Source organism: Trachurus japonicus, chromosome 11 (genome assembly GCF_045865225.1).
Source record: "Trachurus japonicus isolate A0001 chromosome 11, Traja_1.0".
Lineage (NCBI taxonomy): Eukaryota > Metazoa > Chordata > Actinopteri > Carangiformes > Carangidae > Trachurus > Trachurus japonicus.
Window position 1 is genome coordinate 20387801 of NC_140917.1, and position 16373 is coordinate 20404173.

Sequence of the window (16373 nt, forward strand, 5' to 3'; positions counted from 1 at the left end):
GTGTGACTCTATAGGCCTGCACAATGGAACAGGTTTTAATGCTGTTGTCATACAGTAGGCCTATGTCTACTGGTCTTTCAAATCCTTTCCCTATAGGAGTGATGACAGGGGAAAACAAACACTGTTGTTGTTTTCTGCAAAATAAATGTCAAGCATAAGCTTGAAATGCTAAGTTCATACACAACTGTTCGGCAGAAATGCTAAATCCACTTCAATTAAATAAATATGCAATTATGTGCAACATGTGCCTAAAATGTTTGTCTTATTTAAAATCTCACGCCGTTCCACGTGCCGCACAAAGTGCCCTTATTTTTCACTGAGCACCTGCCCCCAAAAATGTCTGAGTATGTACAGCGGAGCTTTGACATTTAAAGAGAGGCAGTAGGCAGCTACATCAGCAGCAGCACTCTATTGCCATAAAATTGTGGTTTTTGTACAATAATATATCTTTGATCATATAGAAATCATTACTCATATATGCAAAAAAAAAATTTTAGGCTATTTATTTGTTGTTGATGTTGTTGTTAATTGCTCTTGGGGGGCCCTAAGCAGGCGCTTAGTTCGCTTATGCCTTGGGCAGGTAGATGCTCAAAGTATTACAGTAAGGGGTGGTTCAACATAAAATTGGTCTTCATGTGCTTCATTGTCTTTTGTCTGATCAATTGTTGTAGGCCTATTCTACTATCAATATTGTTTGATGTTCAAACTTGACTGACATCTTTAATTAGGTTAAATACCTAATTAACAAAACTCAGATTCCCACATAAATAATTAGAAGGTTATTTTACCTTCTACCTGTGTGGACTTGTGGTTATTTGCCAAATAACAGGAGCACACCTGTGTGACCGCATCACTGCTCCAAGGTAAATATAATATATCCGCTGCTGCCTAATGCAGTTGGTATGTCTCGATGATGGCGGGGCAATATCACTGAAGATAAACAGTCGTGTTGTGTTTACTTACAGCCTGCTGCTGCTGCTGCTCTCATATTCCTCAGTCGGTGCATGTTTCAGTGGGTTGTGCCAACCATCCTCTGCCGGTTGAGGATGAGGAGGAGCCAGCAGCGCAGCTACAGATGTTGACTGCTGCCTGTGTGTGAACCAGCTAGCTTAACTTGGTCACGGACATCATCAGTCGGCGGCACATGTTGCTGCTGCTGCTGCCTCCTCCACTGGAAGAAAAAAAAGGAAGTAACTTCACACAGCAAAGGTAACCACTGTCTCTTATATTGTGTGTTTCTCTTTTAACTCACACAACTCTCGTGCTTTTGAGTCTGTCGGTAAGTTAGCCGTTAAATGGTACGAGGAAGAACCGGTTGATAGTAACGGCTGCCACATGTCACATACTTACGGTAACGTTAGCATGTGTGCATTCGCCGCCGCAGCATCACGTAAGTTATGTTTCTGTGTGTCAGTAGCTTTGGCCTGACTGTGTGAGCTAAATGACACTTTTTTAAGAAAGCAGTGTTGGCTGGTGAGGTAGAGAGGTAGAGAGGGGCCACAATTCAAAAAGAGCGAGACGCGGTAAATCGATCCTGTATCAGTGTGTAACGTTGTCAGCAGCGCTATCCGTTGCTAACCAGGCTGCTACCACCAGTGCTGCTAATCATTAACAGAACAGCAACGCGCTGATTTGGTGAGTTAGAGCCGGAGGGACCAGGGTGGTGATTGTTTAGGCTGATGTAAAGTCAAACAGTGGTTATAGACAGTGACACAACTGTTTGAACTGGCGCAAAAGCAAAAGTTTCCAGGCAGGCAGGCAGGCAGGCGGGTGCGTGGTGTCGTGTCGCTACCGCCGCCGACACGAGACGCATCGTGACCTCATAGCAGCGTCATACCTTCACGTATCACGTCACTTCACGTCCGTCCTGTGACAGTGCTCTGCTGCAACTATCTGTCGAGTTAATGACAAAGTTAGTGAACTTCTCTATCTGTTTCTGTTCACCTGGGGAGTAGACAGCAGCAGTAAAAGCAGTTGAGATTGTGTCGATTATAATCATGTAAGCACACACACTCTTGCACTCTGTTATGAAGAGAAAAAGCTTTTTCAAGTTGGTGAACAGATAACACACAACAACAGCAGCAGCCATATTGGTTGAAGCATGCAAAACAGATGCTGCTAACCTAATTTCACCGGTCTAGTAATGGGACACATGGCGCTTGTCCCTCACAAGACTCCTCCTACTGCTAAGACAGATTTGTCAGTGTCGCCTGTATAAATAAACAGTTGTAACCTGATGACAAAGAGAGTCAGCTAAAATATAATTAATATTCTCTTTGACTATGGATAGAGTGAGAACAGTTTTTTTTCTAATGAGGTGAGTCAGTCTGACAACTGACTGTTGTACACGTGCATGTTGACATGAAGACATAAGCATTTTTGTTGAGCACAACTGTTTATGGTCAGATGTCAAACTTTCCAATCAAAGTTAATATATGTTGATCCACTTTTTAAAAAATTCTCATCTAATACTACTGAATGATATATGATTCTTTTGAATCTTTTGAATCTTCATGTCAACATGCACATGTACAACTGTCAGTTGTCAGACCGACTCACAAAAACTGTTCTCACTCTACCATAGTCAAAGAGGATATTAATTTACCGCCAGGCATTATATTTTAGCTGACTGACTCTCTTTGTCATCAGGTTACAGATGTTTATTTATACAGGCAACACTGACAAATCTGTCTTGTGTTACAACTATTCAGGCTATTGTGGATGGAAGACTACATTGTGGTTATGTTTTTAAGTTGTCAGTAATAGATTACATTGTTTCAAGTAGAGCTTCCATCAGAGAGTAGTTCAGTCGGCAGGTTTGTTGTGATATTATCCTGTAATACAATGGCAAGATAAAGTATGAGAACCTTTTTGGATTATCTTGTCATGAAATTTGATCTGATTTTCATCTAGAGACGAGCGGTGCACAACACATTGTGCTGCCTTAAGCAAATAACAATGAAACACTTCTAGTCTTTTGTGTCTCTATTGAACACTGCTAATTAACATTGCTGGTGCTGATGGGTGTGTGTGGGGTGGAGCAGATGTTCAGGAGGAATTCCTCCTTACAGACCTGCTTCAGCTGAGTCATAAGATCTGGTATGAGTGGCTCTCTTCATGTGCTTCCACGGCCTCTATTGCTTTAAAGTTGGGGCTCTGAGCGGGACACTTAAGGCAGATTTCTTTTGTTTGAAGTCAGTCCCTAACAGATTTACTCTGATGTCCAGAGTCATTGTCCTGCTGCATCAGCCGATTAAAACTGAGCTTCAGCAGGTGGAGAGCCTGCAGAGGGCTGTGACATTATCCTGTGAGATATATTGATAAACCTGCGGATTCATTTTCCACTCTGTGATGTGGAGCTCTTCAAGTCGAGAGGCAGCAGAGCCTCAAATTATGACTCGCCCTTTCGCTGTACTTCACAGCTCAGCTGATGTTTTGGTGTTGGTATGCAGTGGCAGTCAATTTCCTCGTGTCTCTGTAACCTTTTCCAGCTATATGCAAATTGACAACTCATTCCTCATCAGTCTCCTGAGATTTCTTCTTCACAAGGCACGCTTCACATCAGCCGAGGCTTCTTGTGAATAACAAAGTCAAAATTGCACCTCTAATTTGGTTTCATTGATTGGTTTCCTGGTGCGATAACTCCTGGCTCAATACTCCATCCAGTCTTTACAGTGAATGTTTGAATGATGTGCTCCATATGGACACGGATATAAAAGATCTTCTGCAATCATAGTATGGAATATACATGGTTATGTAAGTTTTGTTATAATTACTTTTTCTCCAGTAGAAAATTCTGGTAATTATTTGAGGTAATTAGGTTTTGTAGATGTACATCTAACCTAATTATAGAATAATGATGGAAATGATAATGATAATGATAAGTTTACAGAAATGTCGTCAGCCTGGTTTGCAGAGTGCTAACTGTGTTCAAATAAACTCCCCTGACTCCTCAGACACTGAACCAGAACCATTATGCTTAAGCATTGCATCAGGCATTTTAAACACAGTCGATTTCTCAACTAATCTGACGAATGAAGTAGAAGACATTATGATTTTGTAATCAGTAGCTGAATACATTTTTGCATTGTTCGCACTGTGGTCGTCAAAGTGGCAGTTTTATATTAGATTTGTGGTTGCCGTAGCAGCTCGGGCCATTACTTACTGCTTCTCAAATGCAAAGCACCACATAAACCCAGTAAGGCGTTAATGTAATCCATCCACTCACTCATTTATTCATTTTTCTTATTTGCATCGTCCATTAGGTGACATAACTGTGTATGGCAATGGCTAGGACACCTCTGTGAGACTGCGTGTCCTTGTGTTTGTTACAGATTGCTCCAGCTGAGAAGTGCTCCCTGGATTCAACAATGGCTGTTTGAAACAGCCAGAGCCGTACTCCTCCAGTGACCCTCCCACCTCCCTTTCTCTTTTTCTTGGTCCACACCTCTCTGTTCATCTTGCCCACTATTTGATCACTCCACTCTTTCACCCTGTCTCAGTTTCTGGTGCTGCCAGGAATCAGTCTGTCCTCTCTTTCCCTCCCCTGTCACTGTCCTGTTACCTTCCTCTGAGGAAGGCAGCGAATCCCTCACGATGGTTGCTGAGGGAGACTCGGCGTCTCAGGGCAGCGGTGTGCGGCTGAAGCAGGAGATTTCCCTCCTTCATGGGGTCTGTCTCATCGTGGGAAATATGATCGGCTCTGGCATCTTCGTGTCACCAAAGGTAGGAGCTTCGTTATTCTGAAGACTTTATTTGCCCTGATTTCAATTCCTCCCTAGATCGACAAGATTATAATAGTTTCATGGTCTTTTGGTTTTGATTGTAACACAGATGCTGTTATTCAGGCATCATTAAATCTGAAATGTTTTTTTATCGAGCAGTCGTTATAGGTTTGTTTAACAGGTTGAGTCTACATTTTTGAATTATCATTGTGTGCGGTTGAGGTTCTTGTTGCCATTGTTTCGCCTGCACAGTTCAAATTACACCTGCAAACACGCAAGGGTTGTTTTTTTTATTCGCACCAAACCAGTTGACATCTAACACTAAAGTTCAACCCCCTTTTTTTTCTGGTGTATACAGTATCTGTTTATTTGTCATCCTGCAGGGGGTCCTTATGTACACAGGCTCATTTGGCCTGTCCCTGGTGGTCTGGGCCATTGGAGGGATATTCTCTGTGTTTGGAGCGTTATGTTATGCTGAGCTGGGAACCACCATCCGTAAATCCGGTGCTTCTTACGCGTACATCCTGGAGGCCTTTGGAGGGTTCTTGGCTTTTATTCGGTATGTCGCTGTTTCTCTATTTCTGTCAGTAGATGCTTTCTTTTAATCACATAATCCTGCGAACAACACACACTAGAAACTCAATACTTATTTAGCAGACATGAGGTGCAGTCAGGACATGATCTTGTCAAACTTGCTACCTTTGGCATTAAGATTTTTGCTTGAAATGTCACGGCCTGCATTATTTAGTTTTTACTAAAATGTAGGTAAATGTTATGTTATGCCTTGGAATGATAAATGTGTATCAAAACCTCTGTAGACTCTGGACATCACTGTTGATAGTGGAGCCAGCCTGTCAGGCAGTGATAGCCCTGACCTTCTCCAACTACATGGTCCAGCCTTTCTACCGCTCCTGTCCAGCCCCCTACAACGCCGTCCGTCTCATCGCAGCCGCCATCATATGTAAGCATCAACCTATGACATACATGTTTATCATGCTCTGTTTAAGATGTTGTGTGTTGACAGGCTTTTGGTTAGTCTGGGTCAGAGTTAGTCTGAGACTCAATAGTGTTATTTCCCTATCTGTGTTTTAAACCTTTGTACTTTTTTTTTTTATGAATCATTGAAAAGCTTGTGATGTTGTACCAATAAAGTAACCCACTTACTTACCAGTAATTGCTTACAACAGGCTTTACATGACATGAGAGGGCACAGGTTAGTTGGATGAGGGTGTGTTGGTGTATTTATGTTTGACAGCGGATCGTATTTTGTAAAGTGGCAGCAACAATGTATAATTACATGTGCATATATGTATGTATATATATATATATATATATGCATGCATGCTCTAAGCAGAACAAGGAATGGGAGTATTTTGAGTTTTAGTCTTGTGCTACTGTAGTACTATCTTAATTAAAGTTTTGCCCCTTTTTAAAGATAATCATCTATTGATTATTTAATAATCTAATAATTTATGGTGAACACTCTTGCTTGCTTAATAATGCCATGGACTGTCATAGGTTCATGTGTACTAAACAGTGGTGCAAAAGCCAAAACAGCATAGGCGTTGTCTTCAGATGAGCCACTGAAATAGTCATTCCCCAGTGGTTTATTGTAGCGTTAGACAGTATATGCTGTGAATTACTAAACGCTGTGGCATCCCGATCTTGTGCAATGTGGTGCTGTCAGTGAAAGTGTGATTTAAGCTTAGGTCCTCCCCTAGCCGTTGCTGGTTCCTCTTAACCTCATTGAACGTTCAATTAGGTCAAATGCATACTGCTGAGAGTAGGAGAAACAGTGTAGTACAGAAGCTCTCATTAAGCTCAGCGAAAAGCCTTGTGTGTTTTCAGGAAACACTGTGTTGAAATTGTCTCTGTAGTTGTTGTTGTTAGCAACACTACTGGTGGTGCATGCTGATCCTTCCAGGATCCATTTAATTAGATGACACACCTTTATGTGGTGAGTTTTACGGACTCCAAACACACGCTGCTCATCTAGACGTTGTTTGGATTGCACTTTGAAGGATATCTGTGTTAACTACACTTTATACCTCTTGATTCTCTCTGAACTCCACCTTGAGGCTTCTGTACTTAGTGTGTGACAACACTCAAAGCTTTGTGATGCCACTAAATAAGGGCTTTTCAGAAAAGCATCAGTGTGATACAACCTAAAACCTGTTAGGTGTGTTGCGATAGGATCTCTGCCTGTGCGGCAAGTTTCAGGGGCTCAAAGGCAGGGGCTCAAAGTCAGTCACCGACACATCAACAGGACGGACTGCTTTCTTGCTTGAGGTTAAAATTCTTCACCTAGTTCGTAAAAGCCCAGATAAAATGTAGATCACTCGAGTTTTGTGGGTCATTCCTTCCAAGTCACATAAAATCTAGGAAAGTGGTTGTAACACTGCCTCAGATTTTGTACAGAGTTTGTCTGAATAATGTCTGGGTCCCAAAACAAAGGCCCGTAGAATATCTGGTATATTTATAATTCAAGGTATTATTCCAAGTCGAAACAGACTTCGTAGACTTCAGGATAAATATTTCCCAGCATTATTGAATCATTTAAAGTTTGTCCTGCACATGTTGGTTTTCTACAGTGTCATAGAGTTTGAGAATAAAGAGCAATACTGCTGAAGGAGAGCAATACTGAGAGCATTTTTATCTCAGTACTTGGGGTCTCTACCACTAAAAGACATAAAGATATTAACAATAAAACAAGGCATTGTTGTATATTCCAAAATAGTTAAAGGCATTTATTTACTTCTTGGGGAAAAACCCTTCATAATAAGAAAGTGTGCTCTCCTCTTAATATCTTTACTTACAAGTGTCCTGGAGTCTTGATTATCAGGGCCTCATTATAGAAAATAACATGAACTCAGATTATATATGCAATGACTTAAACATATATATCAAGTAACTATTGGAAAAAATGTAGAAAATACATGCACATACTAAAAATGACATCCTTCAATTGTGCACATGAAACATTAGGACTGACTTGGGTACATGCTTACTGACAATTTTTAACATACACACTAAGATTATATGTATAAACACATCCAGCCTTTGGAAACACAGTGGATACTCCCACTGCAGCTTCAGGCGGCCGTCTAGGACACCAGTTATTCCTCCTGATACCAAAGGTTTTATTAAGATATTTCACTTACTTTCAATATCCATGACCGTGAGATACGATGTCCATCTGAAATACCCTCTACCCTCAACAAGTATCTTTTTTTTCCCATTCTGGATGTTTGGTGAGGCCAGCAGCAATATACAGTAATATATGAATGTCCCAACATGGCTACACAGATAAGGCGTTTTTGAGCCTGTAAAAATGAAATGATATCAAGGGCTGAAAACATGGGATTTGAATAGAAATATTTTACAGACTTGCGATGGTTTGAACATAATCTGAGACGTGTTGCAACAACCTTATCTAAATCTGACCCTTGTCCTCTGACTCTAGTTACCAGAATTCGCACCAGTATCTCATTACAATATATCTTTGTATTTCCAGCTCCTCTTTTTAATTGCTGTCTGAATTTATTTATTTAGTGTGGAAAATGAAAGCCTGTTTATCATATTAGCAGAGATTTAAATGTAAAGGTAACTGTTGTTCTCTCTCCCTCAGGTCTGTTGACATTTGTGAACTGCATGAAAGTGAAATGGGGTGCTATTCTTCAGGTCATCTCCACTGTAGCCAAGGTCCTTGCTCTGATTGTCATCATCATTACCGGGCTGGTTAAGCTGGCACAAGGTAGATGTCAAAGGAACTCTGTCTGTCTGTCTGTCAGCAGCGCTGCAGCGCAGCGTTCTGCTCAGACTTTGCAAAGAAAGTAGCTGTACTGCGATTTTTAGGGCTGAATCGGTTTCACTGAATGATTAATAGATTGCTATAAATGGCAGTCTGCCGCAGTGCACTGATCGGCCAATAGCAACTTGTTTAAACCATGTAAAAGTCAATATTTCAATGTTTGCCAATGACTACTACACCTCCACATTCAGTACTGATACAGCCTGGAGGGATTATATGCTCTATCCATTCATAAAGTAAACTATGTGATGAAAATTATATTAAAATTCTTTTTTTTTTAATTGGCACATGTGTATTTGTCCTTGTTTATTACTAAAGTGGTTGTAGCAGGTATTGATGGGAAACTGTGTATGAAATGCATTTAGAATCAGTTCAGTTTTAGAAACCCGTGGATAAGTCGCCTACATTATATCTTGGATGATGAAGGGGAAAAAGTTGAATACTGCGTTAATGTATGAACCTTTTGTTTGGGCAGGTTTTGATCAGAACTTCGAGGACTCGTTCAAAGGGTCCAGGCTGGACCCTGGCGACATGGCACTGGCCCTTTACTCAGCTCTGTACTCCTACTCAGGCTGGGACACACTCAACTTCATCACAGAGGAGATCAAGAATCCAGAGAGGTACAAAGTGTGACATTTCAGAGAGATTTGACAATAAGCTGCCTTGTTTTCATTCCTGATGGTCTTTCCTTTACTTAACTACATGTTTTACTTAACTACAAAGCTTCATCTGCTGTAAATCTATGAATGCTTAAATCTTAAATCTCACTAATCGTACTTATGAATTTCATCCAAGTCATCAAGCCTTCATTTCATTTAGTAGGAAATGTTTGCATGCTGCACAGAGTGCTTTAAGTGAACCTATACCACTTTTTACATCTTCCTGTGTAGGAATCTGCCCTTATCCATCGCTATTTCCATGCCTATTGTCACAGTGATCTACATCTTGACCAACATAGCTTATTACGTCGTCATGGATGCAGACACAGTGCTCAGCAGTGAAGCAGTTGCTGTGGTGAGTATCTGAAGATCGTTAACTTAGTGCAGACATGTTGTGCACTGAGGAAGATGTGTATGAGCAATAACCCACTCAGCAGTCCGACCATGTGCACACAGTACTAATATCTGCCCATTAAGCCTATTAGTGCATTACAGGACTTATCCAAATTGACAGCATCTGCTCAGACTCAGCAGGGGCAGCAGGTTTTGATCTTTCCTTCCTGTCTTCTGCTGTCAGTCTGGCAGGCAGCCGCTGGCACTAGGTCCAATGCTCCCTTTTGGTTATCTGGGACTGTAAGAGTCGAGATGATGACAGGAACTTCATTTAGCTAAAGAGGTTAGCGCCCCACACAGGAACATCGGGAAGTTTGTTATGCGATTAGTGCATTGGTGGAGGAAGAGTTACATTCAGGCTTGTTGTCAGTGGTATTTGATAATCTTTTTTATTTGAGTATTTAGTCTAATGGCGCAATTATGTTCCAACAGTCAACAAGCCATTGGCCCTGTGGTTTACTGAATGGAAGTTGAGGGCTACAGAAGATATTTTCATCCTGACATGATTTGGATTTGTATGAGTTCAGTCTGCTGGCCTCGTGTAGACTTTACAACAACTCGGTGCCAAACTGCGAGCTGATAAAACTTAAAGGGATAGTAGCATTTTTTTAAAGTGGGGTTGTATGAACTACAAATAGACCCTAAGTACTTTAATTGCAGTAGAAGACTCTCTACACTCCTCCCGTTAGCAACGCCAGCCCATAGCCCTGCCCAGAGATTTACAACATACATTGTTGTGAATGGACCCAAAGAAACGGCCTATTTTCGCGGCCTAAAAGAGGTTTTACCTGAAAAAAAATATATAGTTCCATTGTTCACTATAATATAATTTTTTCCAGCCCCTCAAAGTGCAGGAAAAACGCAGTTTTTATTTGGACCTAACCAACTCACTTATCCCTCCGCCCAGGGTTAGCGCCTGCCGATCAGCAGTTGGTTAGGTCCAAATAAAAACTGCGTTTTTCCTGCACTTTGAGGGGCTGGAAAAAATTATATTATAGCAAACAATGGAACTGTGTTTTTTTTTTTCAGGTAAAACCTCTTTTAGGCCGCGAAAATAGGCTGTTTCTTTGGGTCCATTCACAACACTGTATGTTGTAAATCTCTGGGCAGGGCTATGGGCTGGCGTTGCTACCGGGAGGAGTGCAGAGAGTCTTCTACTGCAATTAAAGTACTTAGGGGCTATTTGTAGATCATACAACCCCACTTCAAAAAAATGTTACTATCCCTTTAAACCCTGTTTGCTGCAGATGTTTAAAGAACATTCTCACCAAGAGTCATGACTAGAAAGGACATTCAGGGACATTGGCCAAATGTGTGTAACAGCCTTTAGTATTAAAGTACGTTATGTGATAACATCAATGTTGAGTTGTGCTTTAGGCACTGACTGTTCATTTATAGAGGGAGCCCAGTTCAAACAGTTCAAACAGCTATTATGTGTAGACCTGATACCACTTGTCAAAGAATGATCTTATGTAATCCTACATGTATTATGTATAATACATGGCTGCTTCACAGCAGCTCTGTCTCTGTCTGCCAAAGACATAGAGTTCCCATTGGTACTTTTTTTTCTCTTAAAAAAATAAAGAGATGTTTCATCACATTAAACCCATGTTCTTCATATTCTATATGCAGGCCTACAGTATCTCTGTGGGCTTCTACAATGTTAGTGGGTGTTTTTAGGAGCTACACTGACCTTTATAGTCATAAATATTACATCACAAGACAAATGGCAGGGAACATGTTGGAGTGTTTACATACTGATATTAGTCAGATAATTTAAAATATCTTTTTAAGAGGTACACATTAGCACCTACTCAGATTTGTGTTGTGTACTCAGTAGTTTTTACTCTTTAACTCTGATGCTGCGTTTTAACACTCTGGGCCACAGTTCTCATTGAGAAATGAATGTGAGCATTAAACAGTTTGTTGATCGTCTCTACAGACATTTGCAGATCAGACCCTGAGCTGGGCTCGCTGGTTGATCCCACTGTCTGTGGCCATTTCCTGCTACGGAGGACTGAACTCCTCCATCATTGCTGCCTCCAGGTCTGTCGACACCTGAAATTACTCTGACCTATTTTAGCTTTTGCGTAATAACGGATCAACCACCACAATTTACTGCTCTACAAGTGTCTATGTCTGACAGCAGTATCTTGAATGTTAAGACCGTTTGTTTCCTCCTGCAGGTTGTTCTTTGTCGGTTCCAGAGAAGGTCACCTGCCTAATGTCTTGTGCATGATCCACATTAAGCGTTTCACGCCAATTCCTGCCCTGCTTTTCAACGTAAGTATCACATATTTTAGTGGGCTGTAAAAATAAAATTGTTGATATATCACTGGAACTCTGTGTCTTTGATGCATTTTATTACCAAACTCAACCAATGTTTTCTTCTGTTGTGTTTGTGTGCTCTTATCTCCCCAGGGTGGCATGTCTCTGTTTTACCTGTCTGTGCCCGATGTCTTCCAATTAATCAACTACTTCAGTTTTAATTACTGGTTGTTTATTGGCATGTCAATCGCCAGCCAGATCTACCTTCGCTTCAAGGCTCCTGATATGCACCGACCTGTTAAGGTAACAATACCGATGCAGCAGGGGGCTGATGTGCCTTTGTAAAGGGCAACAGTGCCTGACCCTGTGTTTTGACATTCAACACTGTTGTGCCTCACTTGTCTTGGAGAAACTTGAACATCTTGAAGCTTACCAGTCACATTTAAAAGTTTCAGAGGAAGACATTACAGTGTTGTTTTATGAGACTCTACATCAAAACATAACATATATAAAAGATGTGATTGTTGTCATGTTTTTTTGTTTTCTTTTAACTGTGACAAAGTGGAAGAAAACTTAAATTAAAACACATCAAATACAAACAGTGATCTTGCCATTACCAGAAACAGTAAGCTCTTACTGTCATAGTCACAAAAAAGAAAGAACTGTTAAATTCATGTTGTGTCTTAGATGTTAGAATTTCCAACAAAACTTGGATGTAATAAACTGAACCCATTTGTGGAGGTGAGAAATCAATCTTACACTTGAGAATTGATCACTAATTGATAGGACCTGATTTCACCCAGACCAGTGTAATAAAGTGGATCTATGCTTCTCTAAGCACATTTCCCTTTATTTACACTTGTTTATGCACCAACAGTACCTCTATAGGCCTGACCGCCCTCAGCACTGGCTTTAGTTATGACAGTTTTTAAGAGTCCATAAAGGTTTGACTCTGATAACTTTGTTTGTTTGGTTCTCTCATCAACTATAAAAGTTATTGGACTGCGTACCGTCTGAGCAGCTTAAAGGCAATTAGAGCTACAATTAAATCACTGGAGGGATCTGGTTTAAACTAATAAGAACTTATTTGTTTATGTAATTGTTTTAATCACTCTACTTTTCTCCAACTTTTTTTTTTTACCACCATCCCCACCCCCTCTCATTTTTAAAATCTTTCTTGGTCCCTGTCATCAACCCCCCTCCCCCTCTCCTCTCTCCTCTCTCCACGCCCTGCAGCTGTCTTTGTTCTTCCCAATCGTTTACTGCTTGTGCAGCGTATTCCTGGTGGTGGTGCCCCTCTACAGCGACACCATCAACTCTCTGGTAGGAATCGCTGTCGCACTGTCTGGTGCACCAGTCTATTACTTTTGCATCTACTTGCCGCCCAGCTCCAGACCGGCCTTCGTCGGGGAAATGATGGGTAAGATCCTTCACATACTACTGTATCGTGTGTCCTAGCAGCGGTTTAGTCGGCATTGTGTTGATGTTTTGTTTGCTTTTAATTGTGAATGTATTTTATAAAATTCATGAACTCTTAACTATTTATACAGAAACCTGTGGGGTAAAACATATGATTTTCTATACGCTTATAATATCACAAACAGCATTTTAATACCTGGCAGTATATATGTGACATCTACTGGAAAGAAACATGGTGGTTAGGTACTGCTCAAACAAATAACCATGAAGGGTTTGAGGTGGATTTTTCTTACAAAATTCCTGAGGGGATAGAGGAGGGGGCCTCGCTGTGCTTTTTTTATGTAAATCATAAGTTAAAATACAATTACACAATAACATCTCAAGTCTTGGGAAGTAATCTGTATGGCCTCCCAGTGAATGAATGAATGTGGTCGTGTGATGTTATTATGGATAACTTTTTAAAGTAGCTTACTAGTCTTGAGTTGTACATACTGTAGACCAGACACATGTTTGAAAGCTAAAGAGGGATTGAGATCAGAGTTTCAAAGTCCACTGGACTACTGTACACACCTTACATACTGGAAAAGGCTTCTATAATGCACAGAAAGCGCTGTAGCTGAGGAACCAAGCAAACCATTCATGTCATGTGTAACCCTGATTTTGGTATCTGTCTTTCTTTCCTCTGTCACTGCAGATAAGATCTCCGTTTATACTCAGAAAATGTGCATGTGCTGTGTGGCCTCGCCTGATATTGATCTGGACAACTTGGACCCAGAAAAGATAGAATAACAGAGGAAACAAAGGACTCTGAAGTACTGTATCGAAGGATGTGAAGATGGTGAACGAATGAACGAATGAATGAGGGAAGCCGCAGACAATCAGGATTTGGATGAGAAAGATTTGATTTGATTGAAAGAAGAGAGGAACCTGGACAACACAACTCTGGTCTTTCACCTCCTCTCTCAGACATGAGCCATAAGAATAACAGCAAGATTTCACTCACAGAAAATTCATTTTGTATATAAGCCTCCAACAAAGAGCACTGTAAAGATTAACTCTCCTGCACATTCACATGGTGCGGCACGGTGCAGTGTTTTTGTCCGTGGTACAGTTTTGTCTACATGTGCCCACACACACACACATGAAAGCTGCAGGAAACCCTGAGGGTGACACTACAACGACCCGGTCCAGAATGAGTTGACTAAGCAGCTGCGGTGATTTCTTCACAAACAGGAGATACTTACAGACAACACACAAGTGAAGATGAAAAATGTCCATTACATGCCTTACACGTGTCGTCTCATGTTACTGAATGACCTTTTTTAAAAACGGAGCTCGCCACAGGTGGGAAATGTTGGTACTGGTTTTGATGGGTTTGCATCAACATCAGATTTGTAATTCACCAGTGTGTGTGGTGATCATATGTATATTACAGCTATGAGTTTCTCTTTTAATGGAGAGTTTATATATGAAATGCTATACAGTTAATATGACAACCAGAGAGTGAGTCTTTTGCACATTTTCTGTTGTGTTGTACAACCTCGTTTATAGGAAGCTTTATTCTGACCCATTACTGAACTGTTGTCAGGGTCCTGTAAGGGGTTAGTTAGCCAGTAAAAGAGAAGGAAATTATCTACAAAAGTGCTGTTACATCGAGTAGTTTGTTTAAGTTCACGTCCATCAGTGTGTGTATCCTGTGTATCTTCGTCTGATTTACTTTCAGCCAAATCCTTTGTTTGCATCTTCACGGCTTTATTTGATTTCTGGTGCCTCCTAATGGTACAGTAGCTAAAACCTTTTTACTTCCAAGATTTTCCCCAAAGTGTCATTCAAAAGACTGGCTACAACTTGTGTGTTTCTTTTATTTTTACTTTCGGTATCATTTGTCACTTGTTTTCTTACTTTCACACATTTACAAGCTCCTTGCTGGTGAGAGGATTGTTGTGTTACTGATTTCAAAAAAGGTTCAAACGTGCTGTCATGACCATTTCTAGATTAAGCAGATGTACATGAAGAAGGCTCCTGTGGGTTAAGATTCTTCACAATGGGGGTTTTTTGTAGTCACACAGACCTCAGGATCAACTATGCTGATGTGCACACGTTGTTGCTGATATTTATTATCTGTATTTTTTTTTTAACCCACTCTTGTCTTAAGAGTTTGTATCAGAAGTAGGATATTTAATGTAATATTGCCTTTTGAATGGATCGCCACCGTGGACCATTTATTCGGTGTGTAACCAAAGGCCTTAAACAGGCTGACAGTCGGACCATGTCTCTGCCCACGGAGTGCTGAGCCTGTAGCAAAGTGTCTCCGTGCTCTGGTGGGAAATTTATAGTTGTAGAAACAAGTCAAGCTGGTGTTTGTAGTACTGCAGTCCTCATTAACTGTACGTGCCTTCAGTGTCTCAAGCACAATCACATTGACACATTGTCGCAGGTTTTGCCAAAAGTTTTTCAGGTCGACGTCGTTTTGATTTAGCTGTTTGCAAACGAAGTGGCAGCACCAGCCAGATGTTGTAGTAGCTGAGGTCAAATGGAAACAATCAGGCTTTAGAGCCATGTTTAGTGTCTTGACATGAGCACTTCCAGCAACAGCACCAGCCAAAACAAGCACACAGATATTTGTTTGACATTTGTTTCTCTGGGTTTTAAGTCACCATGTAAACTGAACTGTTCAGCTGTGTGTGAAGAAGAAAATCGCTAAATATCCGCAGTTAAAAATATTCCCTATAGCTATTTCCATATACTGCCATGTTCTCAACTATAATATACTGAGAGAACACAGGACTTGAATGTTGAAGTATAACATGTATTTGTTGTGTTATATTAGGTACCAAATGTGTGTTTTTCTGGTTGGGTTGTGTTTGTTGTTGAAGCTGTGTATTTGTAGAATTACGTCTTAAGTGCTTTGTTCAATGTTTTTATCAATTCTATTTTGGATAAACCAAATGCCAAGACGAGCGTATAAGCACACAGAAAGTCTTGTTCGTCCAGGGACGGGAGGGGGTGTGTGTATGTGTGTCTGAATTGTGTTTTTAAATGAATAAAGGCAAATACTGAATGTGAGCTGTAAACACTTGAACGGTTTTGACTTGATCC

General features: G+C 40.7%; 1 protein-coding gene across 1 annotated transcript; it reads left to right on the top strand.

Annotated features, from left to right (window-relative positions):
• Positions 1–1018: 1018 nt before the first annotated feature.
• LOC146978718 (Y+L amino acid transporter 2) lies at positions 1019–16335 on the top strand. Its single transcript, XM_085791637.1, has 12 exons — positions 1019–1209; positions 4335–4725; positions 5108–5283; positions 5543–5685; positions 8353–8478; positions 9011–9155; positions 9426–9549; positions 11530–11633; positions 11774–11870; positions 12009–12158; positions 13092–13275; positions 13969–16335. The coding sequence occupies exons 2-12, from the start codon at positions 4597–4599 to the stop codon at positions 14061–14063; spliced, it is 1473 nt and encodes a 490-aa protein (XP_085647763.1). The 5' UTR covers positions 1019–1209; positions 4335–4596; the 3' UTR covers positions 14064–16335.
• The last annotated feature ends 38 nt before the right edge of the window (positions 16336–16373 follow it).

Excerpts from the sequence above, each read along its gene's own strand:
- LOC146978718 (XM_085791637.1), top strand. The coding sequence starts at position 4,597 with ATGGTTGCTGAGGGAGACTCGGCGTCTCAGGGCAGCGGTGTGCGGCTG. Across the intron at positions 5,284-5,542 it reads GGGTTCTTGGCTTTTATTCG|ACTCTGGACATCACTGTTGA; the intron begins GTATGTCGCTGT and ends AAACCTCTGTAG. Across the intron at positions 9,550-11,529 it reads GCAGTGAAGCAGTTGCTGTG|ACATTTGCAGATCAGACCCT; the intron begins GTGAGTATCTGA and ends TCGTCTCTACAG.